General features: G+C 45.5%; 1 protein-coding gene across 1 annotated transcript in view; it reads right to left on the bottom strand.

The window, feature by feature from the left end:
• Positions 1 to 21,289, bottom strand: part of L3MBTL1 (L3MBTL histone methyl-lysine binding protein 1) — a 75,040-nt gene extending 53,751 nt beyond the window's left edge. The window contains exons 1-9 of the mRNA XM_044659810.1: positions 21,251 to 21,289; positions 17,611 to 17,715; positions 13,544 to 13,632; positions 13,280 to 13,433; positions 12,382 to 12,596; positions 11,670 to 11,787; positions 11,190 to 11,313; positions 10,464 to 10,587; positions 9,317 to 9,398 (exon numbers count right to left, since the gene is read on the bottom strand). Coding sequence (XP_044515745.1) covers positions 9,317 to 9,398; positions 10,464 to 10,587; positions 11,190 to 11,313; positions 11,670 to 11,787; positions 12,382 to 12,596; positions 13,280 to 13,433; positions 13,544 to 13,630 — 904 coding nt within the window. The 5' untranslated portion in view covers positions 13,631 to 13,632; positions 17,611 to 17,715; positions 21,251 to 21,289. The remainder of the gene's footprint in view (positions 1 to 9,316; positions 9,399 to 10,463; positions 10,588 to 11,189; positions 11,314 to 11,669; positions 11,788 to 12,381; positions 12,597 to 13,279; positions 13,434 to 13,543; positions 13,633 to 17,610; positions 17,716 to 21,250) is intronic.
• Between the last annotated feature and the right edge of the window lie 871 nt (positions 21,290 to 22,160).

Genomic DNA, 22,160 nt, shown 5'->3' with positions numbered 1-22,160 from the left:
GCTCCAAGGCAGAAGAGGGGTAAGGGCTAGGCAATGGGGGTTAAGTGACTTGTCCAGGGTCACACAGCTGGGAAGTGTCTGAGACCAGATTTGAACCTAGAACCTCCCATGTCTAGGCCTGACTCTCAATCCACTGAGCTACCCAGCTGCCCCCATGGGTCCAGAATTTGATCTCATACAAAGTCTGAATCATAGGCCACAACACTGGAACCCTTGCAAAGATTAGAAAGGCAATTTGGGGCAGCAATGACCCTGTAGGGAGCCCATGTCCAGTTCATTAATACCTAACAACACAAAGCGGGAAGCCTTAGACATTGTGCTAGTGATGAACAGGCTGCTCTGGAAACTGGGAGTAAAAGACCAGGAAGGAAGATACTGTCAGTTTGTCCCAAGTGAACCAAGTTCTGATGGGTGAGAATTGACCAATGCACCCAGCTTGCCCTGAAGGAAAAGAAAGTTAGATTATGTGTGACCAGAGGCTGCAGAGATTAGAATGAAGAGAAGTCAGAGAATGGCAAAAAAAGGTCTGTAATGAAGAAAAATGCCTTCAAATGGCTCAAAAATAAGCCCTGGAGATCCAGTGAAGGACCACCCCATCACCCAGCTACAAGGCAGATATACACAGAAAGTCTGCTGATCCATAGAATGAGAAGAACAGCCTCTCCTGAAAGAACAAAGGACATGGCAGCCTGTCTGAAGATGGACCACCAGCAAGAAGCCAGGTGCCTCTGAAGGCAAGGAGAGCTGTATCCTCAAATAGAAAGGGATCAGGGGCAGCCGGGTAGCTCAGTGGATTGAGAGCCAGGCCTAGAGATGGGAGGTCCTAGGTTCAAATCTAGTCTCAGACACTTCCCAGCTGTGTGACCCTGGGCAAGTCACTTCACCCCTATTGCCTAGCCCTTACCATTCTTCCACCTATGAGCCAATACACAGAAGTTAAGGGTTTAAAAAAAAAAAAAGAAAGGGATCTCTATCCACAGCATATTGACTTAGAAAACTGTGAGTTAGCATTCTCTAGGTCAAACTGTATTGTTATTTATTTATTTTGTTAAACATTTTCCCATTATATTTTTTAAACCCATACTTTTTGTCCAAGTAACAACTCTAAGACAGAAGAACAAGAGCTAGGCAAACAGGGTTAAATGACTTGTTCAGGTTCACACAGCTAGGAAATGTCCAAATTCAGATTTGAACCCAGCTCTTCCTGACTCCAGGCCTGGCAGTCTCTCCACTGTGCCACCTAGTTGCCCCTCTCAATTACATTTTAATCTGGTTCTGCCCTGAGAGCCTGGGTTTGACATCTCTAGTCTAGATGGACACGGGCAAGCTGAATACACTCGAGGGACAAATGAAGCCCTGGTTTGGCAGAAGCTGGTGAAATGGCAACGGGGTTGGGAGCAGGGTGCTGCCCAGATGCCAAAGAACCTGAGGAGAGCTTCCCCAAGGCCATCCCTGAGTTCATTCCTCCCAGACGGGATGCTGGACTTCAAATCCTGTATGTCTGCGAGCAAGTGCCTCGCCTTCCTCACTGTATAATGAGGGGGATGTACTCACTTCCAGCTCTAACTCGATGATCTTAGGACTTAATTCAGCAGTGCTTGAGAAGGCAGACGACAGAGCGCATCCTGCTGGGCTAACGAGTGGATTCCAAATGAAGCATGTCATTTAATTAATGATGGACATTGGCAACATGGCAAACATTGCTGCAATAGCCTATGGAGGAGTTTATTCCCCTGTGGGCTGAGTGAGAAGGATTATCCTTATTTATTTTTTGTTGTTTTTGTTTTTTTTTAAATCCTTACCTTCCATCTTGGAATCAGTACTGTGTATTGGCTCCAAGGCAGAAGAGTGGTAAGGGTGGGCAATGGGGGTCAAGTGACTTGTCCAGGGTCACACAGCTGGGAAGTGTCTGAGGCCGGATTTGAACCTAGGACCTCCCATCTCTAGGCCTGGCTCTCAATCCACTGAGCCACCCAGCTGCCCCCTGATTATCCATATTTGGAACAGACTAACAGGAATCTGAAGGTTACTAAGTTATAGGTGTTCCCAAGAAGGTGGACATCTTGGCTCTGGTATATTCTGATGTGGCAAACATTTCCAAAATGTTAGCATTGATCAAGGACGACTCTAGCAGGGGGCAGCTGGGTGGCTCATTGGATCAAGAGCCAGGCCTAGAGATGAGAGGTCTAGGGTTCAAATCTGGCCTCAGACACTTCCTAGTTGTGTGACCGTAGGCAAGTCACAACTCCCATTACCTAGTCCTTCCTGATCTTCTGACTTGGAGCCAATACACAGTATTGGTTCTAAGATAGGAAGTAAGGGTTTTGTTTTTGTTTTTTGAGGCCAACTATAGCATATTCAAATATTAACGGAAGAATACTGGTAAAGAGCTGACAATCCATGGGACCCCTTCACTTCGGCAGCAGTGCATCCTGGGGAATATGATTTTGATGATTCTTCAGGGCCTTAGGAGTAGGGGGGTTATTTGAGGAAGAAAAAGCATGGTGTGTTCTCATTTCGGACATAGGATGTGGGGTGTGCTTCTGGAGCACAATTTGTTATATTTATATAAAATACATTTTATAATTATTAATTATTTATGATTATTACATATTGTAATTATAAAATAAATAAATTATTGCAGTAATTACATAATTATTTTTATACTTATATAAAATATATTTAAAATTTTTCCAAGAGCCATCTCAGAAGGCTGCCAAGACCATGGAAACCACCTGATCATGGTCACCAATAGCATGTGAGTCAACAGCATCACTAGAGATTCCTGTAGTTCATATGCTTCTTCCAACATGGTGGCACAGAAGAAGCCTGGGGAGATCCAGATGTATAAACTCCTGGCCCCGCCTTTTTTTAACTCTTCTCTTCTGCCCTAGAATTAATACTAAGTATCAGTTCTAAGGCAGAAGAGCAATAAGGGCTAGGCAGTGGGGGTTAAGTGACTTGCCCAGGGTCACACAACTAGTAAGTGTCTAAGGTCAAATTTGAACCCGAGACCTTCCCTCTCTAGGCCTGGCTCTCAATCCATTGAGACATCTAGTTTCCCTGACTCCTGGACTTCTGAATCAGAGAAGCAAAGTGGACCGGTATGCTATGCCATAAATCTAAGATACCTTGGGCCATCTGCCCAGATAAGTCATTATTAAAGTCAATGGGTAAAGGAGGTATTATTAGATCCCAGTGGTAGAAGACAGCCTTTATCTGGCTAACAAGAGTCTACTCATTTGAGCATATGTCCCCAGGAATTTTTAAATCATTGACCACTTTTCTTTTTTTTTTTTTAATTTACTTTCTGTCTTAGTATTAATTCTAAGACAGAAGAGCAGTAAGGGATAGGCAGTTGAGTTTAAGTGATTTGCCCGGGGTCACCCAGCTAGAAGGTATCTGAGGTCAGATTTGAATCCAGGTCTTCCCAAAGCCAGGCCTGTCTCTCAATCCACTGAGCCATCTCGCTGCTCCAACCACTTTTCAATAGCTTGTAGAGAAGATAGTTGAGAACATGACCTACCTGAAGATACTGATATACCCAGAGGAGAGCATCCTCTTTGGGAAGATTTTTGGAAGAATGGGAAAAAATGGGACCAAAGTGTCCCATTAGCTGGAAGATCTGACCCGCACTGGATAGGACCCCTCATTAGCTGGCTCTGTCCAAAGAATCTTCAAGAGCTGAAGGCTTTTCTAGGACTTGGTTACGATCCCAAAATTTGTGAACAAGATACAGAGGTCTGGGTACAGGTACAGAGACGAGTGCTGGCCACGGAGGCCCAAGCAAAGGTCTCAGTGGAGTCAACATTCAGCATTTTGCAATCTCAGAAGATGGAGAAGAAATAAGCCTGCCTTGGCTGAAGGAGGCCTCAACTCAGAACATTTCTGATGGTGCTAACGCTCAAGTTCCCTTTTGTGTACTTCAACAAGGGGTCAGAATGAAGAAATCAAGATTTAAGACCCACAGAAAGCTTCCCCACATCAAGGCAGCTCCTTGTCACGACGGATAAATTTAGGGAGACCTGAGCTGGAATTCTGCTTTTGATACTTGCTAGCTGTGTGACTTAACTTCTCTTAGTCCTAGTTTCTCATTTGTAAAATAGGGATGATAATAGATCTACCTCCCAAGATTGTTATGAGGAAAGAATGAGATAATAATAATTATTATATATATATGTTATACATAATAAAATATAATAAATATAAAAAATAACAAAATAATTATATAATTATATAATATACTAAATTAATTAAAATATATAATCATTATATATGTGTGTGTTATATAAATAAGTGTCATCAATTATTACTAGCTACTAAACCAAGAAGGAAGATTGGATTAACATGTCAGCCAACGGAATAGTTCCAAAGAGTGATTGGACCCCATGAAGAATCACAGCTATCTCCATAGGTATAGAAAAGGTCTTTGATAAAGTACAACAGTCATTTATGCTAAAAATCCTACAAAGTAGGGACAAATTTTTTAAATATCACTAAAAAATCTAAAACCAAAAGCAAGCATCATATGCAATAGGGATACACTAGAATTTCTAAAAAATAAATATGGGAATGAAGCAAGGATGCCTACTCTTTTCATTATTATTTAATATAATTCTAGAAATGCAACAGTAATAAGACAAGAGAAAGAAATTAAAGGCATACAGATAGGTAAAAAAGAGATAAAATATTATTACTTCCTGATGATATGATGGTATACTTGGAAAATCTTTGGGAATCAGCAAAGAAACTGAGATAATTACAGCCTCAGCAAAGTTGCAGGTTATAAAATAAATCCTCAAAAATAAACTCAAAAGGGGCAGCTGGGTAGCTCAGTGGAGTGAGAGTCAGGCCTAGAGACAGGAGGTCCTAGATTCAAACCCGGCCTCAGCCACTTCCCAGCTGTGTGACCCTGGGCAAGTCACTTGACCCCCATTGCCCACCCTTACCAATCTTCCACCTATGAGACAATACACCGAAATACAAGGGTTAAAAAAAAAAAACTCAAAAAAGGAAATCTCATTCCAAATAACTACTAAATGCATAAAATATTTGAGGTTCAGTCTACCAAAGCATGAAAAAGACTTGTATAGGCTTAGTTGCAAAGTGCTTCTTAAAAACAACACCAAAAAAAAAAAAAAACCCAACTAAAACTGCTGGAGGAAGATTCAGTTCTCATGGCTAGGCTGTGCCAATATAATAAAAATGACAATACTTACAAAGTTAATTTACACTTTTAAAGTTGTATCTATCAAATTGTCAAAGAGATACTTTATAGAATTTGATAAAATAATAACAAAAGTCCATTTGGAAAAATAAAAGAACTAAAATATCAAGGAAAATGAGAAAAAGAGGTAGAGAAGAAGGGGGGAATAGTACTTTTAGACTACATTATAAAGCAAAAGTCATCAAAATCATCTGGTATTGGTTAAAAAATAGAGAAGTAGATCAACGGAACAGACCAGACCATTGAGAATAAGAAACATGTAATTGAGAAATGCTTATAATGTATATTTATAGATGTCTCAAATGTATTCCAGGAAATTTGTAGAAACTACAATTTTTTTTAAACCCTTACCTTCCGTCTTGGAATCAATACTGTGTATTGGCTCCCAAGCAGAAGAGTGGTAAAGGCTAGGCAATGGGGGTTAAGTGACTTGCCCAGGGTCACACAGCTAGGAAGTATCTGAGGCCAGATTTGAAAGTAGGACCGCCCATCTCTAGGCCTGGCTCTCAATCCACTGAGTTACCCAGTTGCCCCGAAACTACAATTTTTTTTCATTGAAAGCAGGAAAAAGAATGTAAGAGAAGGTAGTTTAGCCCTCTGTCAGGCCACTGCCCATTAGACTGAAATCTCCTGAAGGGCAGGGTCTGTCTTTTGCCTTTTTTTCCATCGTGGCACAGTGTCTGCAACATGGTAGGTGCTGAATAAATGCTCACTGACTGATATCCTGACAACTTCCTCTGCCTAATTTGCCTTCTATCTTTAAGGAAAGCAGATGACTGGCGCCAACATTAAGTACAGGATCACGAATGGACTTTTAAAGGTGGAGAGAAGAGAAACATGGCCACATATACCACAGGTTCCAAGCCAAAAGAAAAATTCTACTGGTTCTGGCAACCTTAGAAACCTTTAAATATCAACCTTTCTTAATGAAGATAGGTTTCAAGGGTAGATAAATGCTTGGATACCAGACTTTCAGAGAAAGAAAACATGAAAGTGGAAAACAGCATTGAATTTGGGAGTCACAGAATCCAAGTTCCAATCTTGGCTCTGCCACTTCCTAACTGTGTGAATTTGGGCAAATTGCTCCAGCGTGAGTTTGTGGTGGTTCCTCAACCATAAAATGAGGGGGTTAGACTGGATGAGTTTTTTTTTTAATCCTTTCTTTTCATCTTAGAATCAATATTGCATATTGGTCCCAAGGCAGAAGAGCAGTAAGGGCCAGGCAATGGCATTTAAGTGACTTGCCCACAGTCACACAGCTAGAAAGTGTCTGAGGCCAGATTAGAACCCAAGACTTCCCATCACTAGACCTGGCTCTCAATCCACTGAGCCACCTTGCTGTTGCTGGACTGGATCATCATGACTTCTAAGGCTCCTTCTTTCCAGGTCTAGTTTATTCCAGGTTATTAGCCCTATGAGTTAGAAACAGAGAGACAGAATAGGCAAGCTACTGTTTGCTAAGATAGGTATGCCTTGGCATCAAATAAAGGCTTAAATAGCCTTTCATGTACCTGAGTGACTAACATAGAGGTAAATGGCCCAAAACAGTCTCAGCAAACAGGAAAGGCACCTGCTAGATTTCAAGCTTCTGTTCTTATAGCGAGTCAAGACCGAGTGACTCCTCACACCTGGTGCTACATCTGGAAGGTGGGATATTTATGGCCAGATACTGTTTCCTATGTTAGGAATGAAGACTTGGGCTGGGGAAGAAATAGCTACTAAACTGAGTTTTGTGCCAGAAAGAGCCAGACATGGGATCGAACAGAATGTATGTATCATCCCTGTTTTAAGTGAACAACATTTTTGTTTTTGGTGGTTTTTTTTTCCTACTTCAATTAAACTGCTTACTAAATTAATGAACTTTTGTGGGTGAAAGCAAGGGGAATGGCCAGTGTATGAGAGCGAGGGCTTACAGATGTGTTCCTCATTATGTTAAGAACCTTGGAGAGGGAATACAGAGGGTGGAATCAGTACGTATGGACGGCCAGCACAGACATGGCTACTGCTGACAGCCTTGGAGGACCAGGCACCGATGGTCATCTTAACGCTCACTCAGTTTTTCTCTTCTGTTTTCTGTTCCATGTGAATCAGGTATACCTCTACAGAGCCATATTCAAATCATGAAACCCATCCCACCAAGCTGCAATGACACCTACAAGATGAATTTGCCTCCTTGTATGAATTTTTCTAGTTTTCCATATTTATTATCCATATTTTTTCACAGATATCTAAGACTAGAGGTTTTAGTGCTAACTTCTTTCCTAGATAATATTTACCACAAATTAGGGTTCTCTGTAGATATTTTTTCTTTGTTATGCTAATTCTAGCACAGCTTAGCAGATTACAGATAAATCTATATGTATACACACACACACATATATACATATACACACTATATATGTAACCTCTCTTTTTTTTTTTCCATTTTCAAATATATGTTTTATTGGCTCCGTTGGGAATACTCTAATCCTGGCCAAGCGTCCATCATTCCTAATGGTTTAAGCCATGAGAAAAAAATCTAGATTCTATCCTCAGATACCATCTCCTTTACCAGTTATTTCACTTTCCAAACTGTCCCTCCCTTAAAGCCCCCACCATCAATCTAGCCGCCATGATGAAGATACCATCCTAAGACATTCTATTTCTTACTTAGGACTTTATAATTCTAAAAACTAAACAAATATATTAGATTTGTTTAGAATATGTTATTTGTTTATTTGTTTTTGTTTTTTTGTATTTGTTTAGAATATATTAGATATAAAATATATTAAATAAAATATAAATTAAATATTTGAAAAATACATTTAAAGCTATAAATATATAATATATATGTGTTTAGAATATATATATTCATTTAAAGCTATAAACACACAGCCCCACCCCCGTATAGTCTCACAATGCACTCCGTCAATGATAATTGCTCTCATGTGCCACCCTGCCAAACTAAGAAGAATCAATGATAGGCATGGCAGAAGTAGGGCCATTCAATACTCTTGGCACATGGGTTCAACAGGGGACAGAGGCTTTAAACCTGAAGTAAGCCAATCAAATAGCATGAAAGAGATGAAGCTTGGAATATGTATATATTTTTAAAACCCGTACTTTCTGTCTTAGAATAGAGAGTTTTGTTTCTAAGGCAGAAGAGTGATAAGGGTTAGGCAACTGAGGTTAAATGACTTGCCCAGGGTCACACAGCTAGGAAGTGTCTGGAGTCACATTTGAACCCAGGTCCTCCCATCTCCAGGCCCAGTGCTCTACCAATGAACTATCTAGCTGCCCCAACTTGAAATATTCTTCAATTGTTTGACTTCCTGTGAAGAAATTGTAAAGTTTTTCATATGAGAAATTTAGTTCTGTTCTTAAAATAAAATTAAAACATATGCCTTCTTCCCCTGTTCAGATTATCTTCATTCATTCCGTATATACCATCTCCAGACCTTATTTACATGATGTTTCCTCATTAGACTATCAGCTTCTTGAGGGCAGAGACTGTCTTTTATTTTGTGCCTGGTACAAAGTCAGCACTTAAAAAATGTTTTTTGAAGGGGCAGCTAGGTGGCTCAGTGGATGGAGCACCAGGTCTGGAGGTGGGAGGTCCTGGATTCAAATCTGGCCTCTAACACTTCCTAGCTGAGTGATCCTGGACAAGTCACTTAACCTCAATGGCCTAGCCCTTACTGCTCTTCTGCCTTGGAATGGATACTTGGTTCTAAGACAGAAGGTAAAGCATTATAAAAAAAAATCCCACAAAGCTAGGACATAGATGTTATTATTATCCCCATATATTATCCCTGCTTGAGGAAACTGAGGCAGACAAAGAAGTTAAATAACTTGCCTACAGTCACATTATTAGGACATGAATTGGGACGTGAATCTGAACTCAAGTCTTGTTGACTCCATGCCCCGGGCTCTCTCCACGGCGGGACCTAGCTAGGAGTAGCTGGTCTCGGGCTCTGCAGCCCTGCATAGTTTCACCACAGATAAATCTACGCCTCTACATTTAGGACAAATATTTTTATCTACAGACTGACAGTCCAGACTCAGCGGCACCCGGTGACCTCCCTGCTCCCGCACACACAGGTACCATACCAGGCTGGCTACTCCATTCCTCGCTCTCGGGGGTGTCGGCGGTGGGCTCAGCTTCCAGGCTCTTCCGTTCTTCTGGTTTCTCCTGTGGAAGACAAGCCCGTTCCCTCTCTTCCAGGCCACGTGCCCAGAAGGGAGCCTCGGCTCCAAGGGAGATTTGCCAGCAAAGCCCTCTGGTTGCTCTTCCAGACATACACCCCCTTTTCCACCCAGAGAGTCCTCCCAAGTGGGCAGCCACAGATGGGAAAACTGAGGCCCCAAACCCACTCAGTGTGCTGGGCTCAGACTGGGCTCCCAGTGGCTCCCACGGGAGCAAACTCGACAACTTCCACCCCTCTTCCCCAGGCTGTTCCCATCCCCTTCACCCTGTGCTCCAGCCCTCAGAACCCTCAAACCACAGTGCGAGCGTCCCCCACACCCGCTTCTCTCCCCACTCCGGGAGGGGGCTGTGTGACCGAGCAGCCCTTCGTGTCTCTTCCTACAGACCTTGTGGCTACTGAGGCTTAGGTGAGCCCAAGGACCCAGAGTTTGCCATTCTGCATTTTCTTTCCAAATCAGGCTCCCTGGCAACTAGGATGGGTCTAGTCCAGTTGTGTCCCCCAGCCCATGGCCCTACATACTGCAAAGGACTTTAATAAGCATCTTAACAAGGGGCAGGGAAGGTGGCTCAATGGATCAAGCACCAGGCCTGGGGAGAGGAGGTCCTGAGTTCAAATATGACCTCAGACCCTTCCAAGCGATGAGACCCTGGGCAAGTCACTTAGCCCCAGTTGCCTAGCCCTTAACTGCTCCACTGCCTTGGAACCAATACTTCATATCGATTCTAAGATAGGAGGTAAGATTTTTTTTTTAAAGTAACTTAAGGGGCAGCTGGGTAGCTCGGTGGATTGAGAGCCAGACCTAGAAATAGGAGGTCTTGGGTTCAAATCTGGCCTCAGATACTTCCTAGCTGTGTGACCCTGGGCAAGTCACTTAACCCCCATGCCTAGCCCTTACTACTCTTCTGCCTTAGAACCAATACTCAGCATTGATTCTAAGATGGAAAGTAAGGGTTTAAAAAAAAAAGTAACTTAATAAGTAGGCACTTGTGGCCCTGTGAGCCAGCGGCCCCTGGTGACTCATCGTCCTCTCTCGAGGCCTCTCTCCTTACCAGAGGTTCAGGCTCGGATTCTTCCTCGGAGGGACTCTGGTATTCCTTCCTTTTCCTCTTCTTCACAGGCTTCAGGAGCTCAGATGTGTTGGTGCTGCCCCCCGAGTTCTCCACAATCACAGAGCTGATGGAGGAAAGAAGAAACAAGGAGACCTGAGGGAAATGAGGGCCTTCTCTCTCTCTCCACAGGGCCCAGCCCGGGTCCCTCGTTCCCATCCCCTCCGCATGCAGACCCCCTGGGCTGCCTCCCTGCGCATCTCTGCCCGTCCCCTCCAGGACCCAGTGTACTGGATGCCAGAGTGAATGGGAAACATTTATTAAGAATTCCCTAGGTGGTTCGGGGGAGAGGGAAAGGACATGAAACATGTAACTATGGGGAAATATTCAAAAGAAAACTTAAAAGTTAAAAAAAGGAATTCCCTATGTGCCAAGCGCTGGGGATACAAATACAAAAGTGAAGACGGTCCCTTTTCTTGAGAAGTTTACATTCCAAGGGGGAAGTCCACCCAGAAGCGGGAGGGCAGGCCAGAGAGGGGCCCTGCTTCCCTGACCGCCAAGCTGGGGAGTGGGCTCTGGCTGAACATCTGAATGTTTGAAAGGTTCTCTGGTGGCCCTAGAAAGCCTCCCTCTCAAAGAGGGGCTCCCGGTCAAGGGATCTCTCTTATCCCCCAGCCCAAGAAGGGGGAGCCCCTTTCCCTGCCCCCACCAGGTCTCCATTCCTCTTACCGTTCTTTGAATTGTCGATGGCACTGCTCACTGCAGAAACCCCGGATTTGCCCCGATACGTTCTGCCGCCCACACATGTGGCAATGGCCCAAAGTTTCCTCCTCTTGGCGTCCGGGAGGGCATTCTGCATCAGGACCAAAGGAGGTGAGATGAGTAGGCTCCCAGAACTTCTCCCTTCCTTCCTGGTCCCTCAGCCCATCACCCCAGGCCTCTTTGCCTCCCTCTGTCCTCCAGGAATAAAAGTGAACCTGGAGAGTTCTCCATCCAGCAACCCAATCCCCGTCCCTGTCCCAGGAATGCTGACTGAAGCCCAGGGGAATGCCCAGCACAAAGGATCCCGGGAAAAGAGAATCTGGCTTCAGCAGCCTTGCTGGGAGAGATCCCCCCAGAAGCCGCCTTCTTGGGAGCAGACGGAGCCTCTGTCCTTAGCTCTGGCCCCAAGGCCTAGCCCCCTCCCCTGCCTCTGGGAGGCGATCTCACCACCACCTGCTGGGGCCAGAGGGGCTCTGTCTGGGTCTGAGTCTTCTCGGAGCAGCTCCTGGGAGGTTATCTTGTCTGTCCCCACCACCTTCAGGGTTCCATAGTCGCTGATCCTCAGCTGGGGGAGAGAGGGGAAGGTAAGCCAGCTTGGATCGGCCCTCTTCCTTTTTCTCGTTCCAGGCCTACCAGAGTCCCCTTCTCCCACCTTCATCCTAGCAGGGGTCTTCAAGCAATGGAAGGGTTTGGGTGGGATGGGGAGAAAAAGGCCTAGCGGATACCCCCCTTCCCAAAAAAGAGCCACACATTTACGTCTAGAGTTTAGAAACTGGCTAGGCTCAATGGAGAACGTCCTGGAAGTCCTTCTTTCCTTCCTCTGGGTCACTTAGAAGAGCATCCCTTCATCTCTCTCTTAACTTTTGTGGGTCCATCGGTCATGGGCTGAGGCCTGCAAAGGCCTTTAGAAACCATCTGGCTCAACCCCCTCATTTTACAGATGAGGAAACTGAGAACAGGGAGCTCAGGCGACCTGCCCACCGTGATACAGGTATTAAGGGCCAGGTGAGTAGATCTGAACCCAGCACCTCCGATTCCAAAGCTGTACCCCGTTCCTTAGAGTTACCATAGTGAGCTTAGCCACCTCCCTCAGACCAGCCTCCAGGCCTCCCGCCACCTGGACGCTGAGGATAGCTTCCTCACGTCCTGACTGACTGACCCGTAGGTTGCTCCCAGGCAGGGAGGTGGCTCCGTCCTTCCACTCGAGCACGCGGACGGTGCTGCCAGGCTGGCCCGAGCTGAGCTGGGGGAGCACCGTGGCGGTGACGGGCTCGCTCCCCGGGGCCCTCTCGGGCCCTCCTGCTCTGGTAGACTCCCTGGGGAAGCGCGGGATCTCTAAGGTATTGGTGGGGAGGCTGATGGTGGTGGTGTTGGCTGAGAGAAGAATATAGAGCGAGAGTGAACAAGCCCCCAAAGAACCGTGTCATTCCCCAACCTGTTGTCCCGAGGCCCGGCGCCTCCATGCCCTGCACAGTCCTTACAGTGGGGGCTGGAGAGACCGTCGCCCAGGACTGAAATACTGTCCTCTTCCCCCCTGGACAAAGTCTGGGAAGGAAAGGTTCTCCACACGGCCTGGAGATTTCTGACCAGGCCAGGGACTCCAGGAGCCCAAAGAGGGGGAGCTCGGGTCATCCCAGGCCGGGGCTGGCCTCTCAGCTCCTTAGCCTTTCTTTTTTTTTTTTTTTACTTATATGATTTTATTTTATTTTTTTTTATATTTATTTTTTAGAAAAGTTAACATGGTTACATGATTCATGCTCTTCCTTTCCCCTTCACTCCCCAACTCCCCCCCCCCCCATAGCCAGTACACATTTCTACTGATTTTAATATGTCCTTAGCCTTTCTGGTACAGAGGGGGAGACCTCAGAAGCAGAGGCCGGTTCCTAGGAGCTCTGGGGTCCCGGGTAGAGTCAGGGATGCAAGATGACATGCGTGGCTTGTTGGGTGACTAGCGGGAGGTTCTTTCTAAGCCCCCACCCTGCTGTGAGTCGTTGGAGGGCAGAGGAGAGGCAGTGATGGGGCCCCTGGCTGGCTGAGGACTCGGGGCCCAGGGGCACCTGGGATGATGAAGGTGGTGGCAGGCAGGTGGCCGGTGCTGTCATTGGCAACCAGGTGGACGCTGACCTCCCCAGCAGCAGCGCCCTTCAAGGTCCTCAACATCTCCATCTCCACTCTCCCATCCATGGGCCACTGAAGGACCCCACCAGCCACCTGCACACAAGCCCCCCACAACAGAAAAGTGACTGTCAGCTCCGTGGAAAGCGGCCCCAGGAAGTGAGCTCCCCCAAACCTGGGCCTGACTCATCCCTATTGGCTCTTACCGTAGGTATATTTACTACAGCATGCGGGGGGTTAAGAAAAGCGCGTTCAGTCGGTTGGTGTCCTGGCCCAAGAAGATCCCCTGGCATGCCTAGGGAAAATCCACACAAGCCAGTTTTCTAGTTCCCAGTCCTATCCAGCTCAAGGATCAGGAAAGGAGGCAAAGGGGTTTGTGGGGGTCTTCAAAGTGTTTTCAAGACCCCAAATCTTAGCAAAGGGGGAGAGGGTAGGAATCTATACCATTCTATTTTACAGGATCATAGATCTAGCACTAGAGAGGCCTTTGGGTCCAACTCCCTCATTTTAAGAATGAGGAAACTGAGGTCCCTGGAGTCTAAATGATTTGTCCTACACAGGAAAGAGAAAAGTAGGATTTGAACTCAGTTCCTCTCACTCCAGTGAGAGTTCTTTCTTCCACATTAGGAAAGAAGCATTAAACACTTTTCAATATTGCCCTCTAATGGAACAAAGACACAGGAAGAGTCTCTAATATAACTAGGTGTGCTTAGCCACCAGGGAATTAGGAGCATGGCACCCTACTTGGACACTACATTTTAGGAGGGACAATGGGGAGATGTGGCCAATCTAAAGGAGAATAATCAGGATGGGGAGGCAAGGGACCGTGCCATATGAAGGACTGGTTGAAGCTATTAGAAATGTTTGCCTTGATTTGGAATTATGCGCAAAGGACTTTAAAAGAATGCCTGTCCTTTGATCCAGCCATACTGGGTTTGTACCCCAGAGATAATAAGGAAAAATGGTCGTACAAAAATATCCAGAGCTGCACTCTTCGTGGTGGCAAAAAAATTGGAAAATGAGGGGATGCCCTTCGATTAGAGAATGGCTGAACAAATTGAGGATCTGTTGGTAATGGAATACTATTGTGCTCAAAGGAATAATGAACTGGAGGAATTCCATGTGAACTGGAATGACCTCCAGGAATTGACACAGAGTGAAAGGAGTAGAACCAGGAGAACCTTATACACAGAGATGGATACACTGTGGCACAATCAATTGTAATGGACTTCTCAACTAGCAGCAATGCAATAAACCAGGATAATTCTGAGGGATTTATGAGAAAGAATGCAAGCCACACCCAGAACAAGAACTGTGGGAGTAGAAATGCAGAAGAAAAACTTATGACTTATATCACTTGTTTATATGGATATATAATTTGAGGTTTCAGTTCTATGGTAAAAATGAATAATATGGAAATAGGTTTCAAGTGATAACACTTGTACAACCCAGTGGAATTATTTGTTGGCTCTGGGAGAGGGGAGGGAAAAAAGAAGGGAAAGAAAATGAATCATGTAAACATGGAAAACTATTTTTAAAAAGAAAAAGAAGACAAGACATAGGAGGCAAATGGGATCATAGCCTTAGTTCAAGGACTATTAAAACAAACAGGGTAGAGGCAGCTGGGTAGCTTAGTGGATTGAGAGCCAGGTCTAGAAATGGGAGGTCCTAGGTTCAAATCTTGCCTCAGATACTTCCTAGCTGGGTGACTCTGGGCAAGTCACTTGACCCCATTGCCTAGCCCTTACTGCTCTTCTGCCTTGGAACCAATACATAGTATTGATTCCAAGATGGAAGGTAAGGGTTTATTTAAAAAAAAAAAAAAAAAAAAAAAAAGGGGGATTTAACTTGTTCTACATGGTCCCAAAGGTCAGAATGAGGACCAATAAAGAAAATTAAAGAGGCAAGTATCCATAAGGAAAAAAAAATTTTTTTTAAACAATTAGAGCTGCTCAGCAGCAGAACTAGGCTGCTTCGTGTTACTACTTGTGTAAGTCATTGTAGCTCTGTTTCCTTATACGGCAAATGTGGAGGTTGTATTAAATGAGTTTCCCAACTCTAATTCTATAGGCCCATGCAACCTCCATCACTGACAATCCTCAAGAAGAGGCTGGATGATAAAGAAAGGGAGGTGCTCGTTGGATCAGATGTCCTCAGAGGCCTTTTCCAGGCGGAAAATTCCAGCATGGTAGAAGGGACGGAGAACCTCAAAGCCAAGCGGCTCTTTCAGGTCTCACCTTGGACACATCTTGGTTGTGTGACCCTCGTCCAGTCACTGAACCTTTAGGTACTCCAGACAACTTATAGTGTAATGCCAGTACAAAGCGGATGATATAGGAGCAGTCAAGGGGCTTAGGCAGATGTTATTGATGGAATATGAAGGGTAGGGAATCCCTAACCAAGGCTGTATGAGAGTTGGATAACCTCCCACAGCAGCTGGGTCAGGTCCCCTTTAAGCCCAAGGTTCTCTGCTAATAGGCCCAGGGCTTGGAATCAATCCAGCCAAGACAGTTAAAATGTCACCAGGAAACTGACTGAAACTCCCTGAAGCTCAAGTTGGAAACGGATAACTGGCTTGGAATGACCTGCTCAACTAAGCTGTAACCTCGGATCTGACTGCTATTAAAGATGGTTGTTGAGAGGTAAGCAAAGCTCCAAGACTGTTCAGGCTCAAGGTTAAACAGGTTTAATTATAAATAATTATATAAATATAGGAAAGGGAAGATAGGTGGGTGAAGGAAAAACCCTAGACCTTGTCTAAATTGATGTTGATTAATCCTGGAGCATAAGTTGATGTTGTTTAGGAGCAGAGTAAAGAGACAGCCTTGAGGGCAAATCTCAACTCTGTAGCTTGTGGCTGAACCCAGAGGCTGGGCAGCCCCTGGGTCATTTAGAGATGCTCTTGGTTGTTGCTTTCTCACTAGGTGGTATATGTTATCTATACCAAGGAAGTATTGAATATTTGGCTGATGACTGAATAATTCCTACCTGCCTAACAGAAATCTCCCAGAAACCACCCTCAGGGGCCCAAACCCTCCTCCTCCCCAACCCTCCAGGTTCGGTCAGAGAAGAAGTGCAGTTCCCCCAGGGTTTGGAGACCTCCTTTTATACCCTGTCCTTAACTGACACCCTGGCACATGGCCTGGGTGCTCTGCTAGGTTCTGTGTTCTAAAGTGGCAAATGCCAGCTTGCACCCCCAGAAATATGGCTGCTCATTTCTTCACATAACAAGACTCTATAAGTTGCAGAGAAGGTACTGACCTGCTTTGGGAGAAGGAGTTTCCTCGCCTGGGAGTTCCTTATACCAATGTTTATTCTAGGTCTGATTTCTATGAAGTAACCCGCTCAGGGCTACAGGTTAAAGCTAGGATTTAAGCCAAGACCTTTTGACTTGGAGATCTTCCAATGACCCTGTAGCCTTTACCCCCAACCATACCCGTCTAGGTGAATATAAATTAACAAACACTGGGAAAAGAGTGACCAATTTTGCCATTATGCTGGCTTGGGCCAAGTAAAATTAAGCTTAGCCTGCAGGGAGTGTCAGGAATGGGAAGCCAAGGCCTTTCCATATGTGGTTAAAAAATTAATTAAGTAAATAAAGTAAGTAAGTAAATAAAAGAGTTGCCTTTATTAGGGCAACTGGGTGGCTCAGTGGATTGAGAGCCAGACCTAGAGATAGGAGGTAATGGGTTCAAATCTGGTTTCAGACACTTCCCAGCTATGTGACCTTGGGCAAGTCACTTGGCCCCCATTACCTAGTCCTGACTGCTCTTCTGCCTTAGAGCCAGTACTCCAGTATTGATTCTGAGATAGAAGTTAAGGGGTTTAAAATAATAATAATAATAATAATAAAATAACCCCCAACAACCTCAAATCACTAACACCAAACCAAAAGAAATGCAAAGAGACTGAAGCTTCTTCCTCAAGAAAGGAAAGGCAGGACAGTGGATAGTGTTCTGGACTTGGGAGACAGGAAAACCGCAATTTAAATCCTATCTTGGTCACTTGCTCTCTGGATGCTCCTTGGACAAGTCACTAACACTTTCTTAGCCTCAATTTTCTCATCTGTAAAATGGGGGTAATAATAGCATGTCCTTTCCAGGGTTCTGATAAGGATCAAACAAGATAACAGGTATAAAGCCCTTTATAAACTGCACTGGCTATAACTAATTCTGATCTCTAAGCAGCTTCAGCTTAGCTCTTGGGGCACAAAGGCCCTAGGAGGGAAGAAGGTCTATCCCTGGCTGTTGAATGTTCCTGGTTCAACTCTAACCTGGTCTCTAGGATTCTAGTGGAAGAAGCAGCAGCAGCAGCAGCAGCAACAGCATCCCTGAGGATGAGCCTTATCAGACTCAAGCAGCCACAATCAGCAGGGACACTGTATAGGAGAAAATAGGAGAATAATCATCCTCTGGGAGAAAACTGTTCATTTTTGGAAGTGAATAGATTTAAAAAAAAAAATGAAAGGCACTTTAAAAAGGCGCTAGCTAACATTCTAGAAAAGCATTCAAGTATAAATGGTATAGGGGTACCTGGAAAAGTGATTTGCTTCCCTAAATAAAACAGTTTAGATAAGTATTTTGTAAACAAATTCTTAGGCAGCAGAGTGGAGAGAGTAGCCAGATTTGGAGTGAGAAGACCTGAGTTAAAATCCTAGTTATGCCACTAACTCAGAGGGTGACCTGGGAAGTGACTTTCCTTTTCTGGGTGCTCACCTATAAAATGACAAGGTTAGACCAGTTGATCCCTTCCCACTCTAAATCAATGCTATTCTGATCTGGCAATAAATCGATGGCCATTTATTTATTTATTTTAAACCCTTACCTTCTCTCTTAGTATAAGTTCTAAGACAGAAGAGAGCAAGAGGTAGGCAGTTGGGGTTAAGTGACTTGCCCAGGGTCATACAGGTAGGAAGCATCTGAGGCCAAATTCGAAGCTAGGTCCTCCTGACTCCAGGCCTGGCACTCTATCTGCCGTGCTACCTAGCCACCCCAATCCATGGACATTTATTAAGTGCCTACTATATGCTAAGTATTGTGCCACATTCCTGGGAAACAAAAGACAAAAATGCAACCTCCTGCCTCCAAGGAGTTTACCCTTTACTGGGATGAACCAACATGTATACAGATAGATCAATGCAACATATATATATATATAAAGTAACTGAGGGTATGTGTGTGAAGGGGAATTTGTGAAGGAAGAGACCTAATAAACAGGGTCAGAAGGAACAGAGGTCATCAGCACTGAGCCAGGTCCCTGAAAGTCGCTTCAAATGCTCAGAGAATGTCCAACAGAATCATCCAAGGGATAGGGCCTTTTCATCCAAGATGAAAGGAGGCAGGCCCCTACATCCTGGGAAGGGCAGCCTTTGAGGGGCAGCCAAGACTCCAGAACCTTGAAAAGGTAGCTGGGGAGAAGAGAGATGGATTTGTTCACTACCTCCCAGGTTGTTCAAGGGGGCTTGACAGAAACATGAAAGAGGCAAATTTAGGACAAAACGCAGGAAGCCTGACTGTCCACAGCATGGAATCAACTTATGGGACATGTTATCCCAAGAGGTGGGATAGGCTGTAAGGTATAATTAGGTTTAAATAAATTCACAGACGACAGATGAAAAATATGGAAAATAATAGGAAGTTAAGAATCTCTGGGCCATCTATTTCCTCATCCCTCTCCTCCCCCCTCCCCTCCTCCCCAGTAAGGCTGGCATCTAAGGAAATTAAGCAGGCTCTTTTCTACCAAATATCAAAGCCCTGATTAAGAGAATACAGAATTCAGGGGTTCAGGCACTAAAAGTCTGATCCCACATAACAATTCAGATGTACCTAGTAGGGACTTGGCCAATATTCACTAAAATGCATTCATATTTATCTTTAACTCAGATCAGTTACAGAATCTCAGGGTAGGAGAAATCAGGAAGTCTTCAAGCAGGGAGTTTTGTCATATTTGAGTCTGGGAAGGAATGCAAAAATTACAAACAATGAGATAGGGGTGGAGTTGGCTACCCTTAGTTCACAATTCTCTTCTCAGGTACTCTAAGCCCCAGACTTGAGGTTCCCCTTTACTTTCCCATTTTCTTGTTCCCAGTTCCCTAAGTCTAGCATGGTCTTTCCCAAAGTACTCTAAAGCTGGGAATTCCTTTAAAGCCCAACTCAAATGTCACCTCCTCTAGGAAGTATTCTCTGGAACATCTGGAAAGATTTCGCTTGCATCTCCCATGCCTTTATCTATCTTATTTGCTGTTATTTTGCACTCTAGTTAATAGGATCATAGATTCAGGGCTAAACAGACCTTAGGGGATACAAGTCCAACTATTCTTTTTACAATGGTGGAAATTAAGGCTCTGAGGTTAGATGACACTAATCAAGGTCACAGAGTAAAACAGCAGACCCAAGATATGAATCCAGATTGTCTGAATCCAAATTCAGTCTGTCCTTCCCCCCCTCCCCCAACTGCAACCTGTCTGCAATATTTGTGCATTTATCACATATGACAAGCCACAACCTCTTGGAGCCTCAGTTTCTACACCTGTAAAATGGTAATAACAGGATCCCCCTCAACCATTGTTGTGAAATATTGTATATGATGGGCTTATAAGGCTGAAGGAACTATATTATTATTATCGAAATATGAGCTCCAAAGGCATAGTAGTGTCCCTGTATTGTCTAAACTTTCTCTCTCCTCCAGAGCCTCCTTAATAAGCCTTTTAATGAATTGAATTGTCTTCCCCAGTAGGTTATGGGCACCCACAGTGTGGGGATAGTGTCCAGACACAGGTGGAGACTATGGCTCCCACGGTTTCTGGGACAGTTCGGATTTGAAAAAAAAAAAAAAAGTTCACTTTGATCTTCTTACAGAGGAGATATACAAGTGTCGGGATTTGGCTGGGAAAATACGGTCCCTTTACCTATTCTTTCCCCTTCAGCTAAGGCCAAGGCCCGGCATACAGCAGAGCTCGGGAAAGATGTGATTTTGCTGATGGGGATGGGGAGGGGGGTGGGTCAAACCTGGCTGCGGACAGGCCCAGAACCTGTACTCTTCTCTCTCCGCATGCATCTATCTGGTCCTCTCCTAGGTTTCCCCCTCCCCCTATTTCTCTCCCCTCTCCCCTGCAAACATTAGATACCCCATTTCCCTCCCCCCACCCAATCTAGGAAAAAAGGTAAATCCTGGCCAACTTCCCCTCCCGAGGGGTCCCGGCACCCCTGGCCGCGCTCAGTCCAGCGCGCTCTGCGGGGACAGCTCCCGAGCCCGGGACGGGCTTCGCTCCAGGCTCGCCAGCCCGCGCCCACCCGGAGCCGCCGCCCCCGCCCCGCCTTTGCAGCCCTGGCGTGGAGCCGTTGTCATCCCGAAACCACTTTACTTTTTTTTAAAACATCAAAATGGCGGAATTCTTTTTATTCCTGTCCCCCCGACATAGATCTCATTTTCCTTTGCCAGTAAAAAAAAAAAATTAATGAAAGGAAAAAAAAAGTAAGTTTAGGAAATGACCCATTTTCCAGAAAAGGAAAAATCTGCCCTCTCCAGCCCCCTCCTCCTCTGCATTAATTAAAACTCTTAATTGGTTGCATTAAAACACACACACACACACACACACACTCTCCCAGGTTAGGCAAAAAAAAAAAAAAACGAGCCCAGCCCCCACCCCCTTCCCGCCCCGCAAGGCAGTCAAACCCCACTTCCACCGGGGATTTTCTCGAACATCTTCATTCCTTTTCTCCCCCCCTCCCCTGCAAAAGACATGCCCACGGAAGGCGGTCCACTTGGCCGAGGCCGGAGCGGGGGCTGCCCAAAAACCCCTGCCCCATACGCAAAAAAAGGAGCCAGGCCCGGGAGCCCGAGAAACCCCTCGGCGAGCTGCATTTTGATGATTTAAAGAGGTTTATAAATTACTTTCTTATCTGATTCCTTACCTACAATAACCAGCCTGTGGTCACTGAACGTTGAGCCTGCGGCTTCCCAGGCTGGGCGCGCGCCTGCGCGCACGGGGGGCGGACCCGCCTCCTCTGCAGAAACGTACGGGAGAGAAATTGACAAGCGAAGCATATTTAATATACACTGAGCTGGGGCGGGGGCCCAGCGCTGCGCGGAACCCCCGCCCCCAACCTGGGCTGCTTGCAAAATGTAAACCTTCCCTTAGAACGAAGGGCTCTGTGGGGAAGACGGGCATCGTTCAGGTGTCCGGGTGACAAGACTAGTGAAAATGCAAAACATATTCCAACCCGGATTAGGAGTAGGGGTGGGGGCTGGGGGCGACCACCTGGAGTGCACGTTAAAGGAGCCTCCAAACCTGCGTCACGGCCTGCTGGCCAGGACTGCCAGTGGTCTAAGGCGCACAGGACGCAGCGTCTGGATGTAAAAATGGGTGCAGGGAGGCCAGGCGCCCAGAGTGGTGATCTGAGTCTGGGCTGCTCCAAACCCATTTTATCTCTCCACACTGGAAAAGGCCGGACGCCCAATGCCAGGTTTAGTTAGACAATATAACGTGATTCCCCCAATCCAGGGAGGAATAACTGGGGGGAGGTGTAGGAGGGAGGGAGAGAATAATTGTGGCCTTCCCTTTCTGGCCCCTCCAGCATGAGGCAATTAACCAAGCTGCCCAGCCCAAAAGCCCAGTATAAAGTAGTTAACTCTAGAGGCTGTTTCTACATGCTCCACTGGAGAGGGAGGGTCCTGAAAATTGTACCCTAATAGGATCAAGGAAAGAGTTGGGGGTATCCAAACTGGAGAGGAAAGACTTGGGGTGAAGGCAGGACGGTGGGAGAGGATCACTGTCTTGAGCACCACATATCTGAAGGTTTCTTTTGTGAGAGGCCCTGGATC

This window comes from Gracilinanus agilis, chromosome 2, assembly GCF_016433145.1.
Source record: "Gracilinanus agilis isolate LMUSP501 chromosome 2, AgileGrace, whole genome shotgun sequence".
Lineage (NCBI taxonomy): Eukaryota > Metazoa > Chordata > Mammalia > Didelphimorphia > Didelphidae > Gracilinanus > Gracilinanus agilis.
This window is presented reverse-complemented; position numbering and strand designations above follow the sequence as displayed.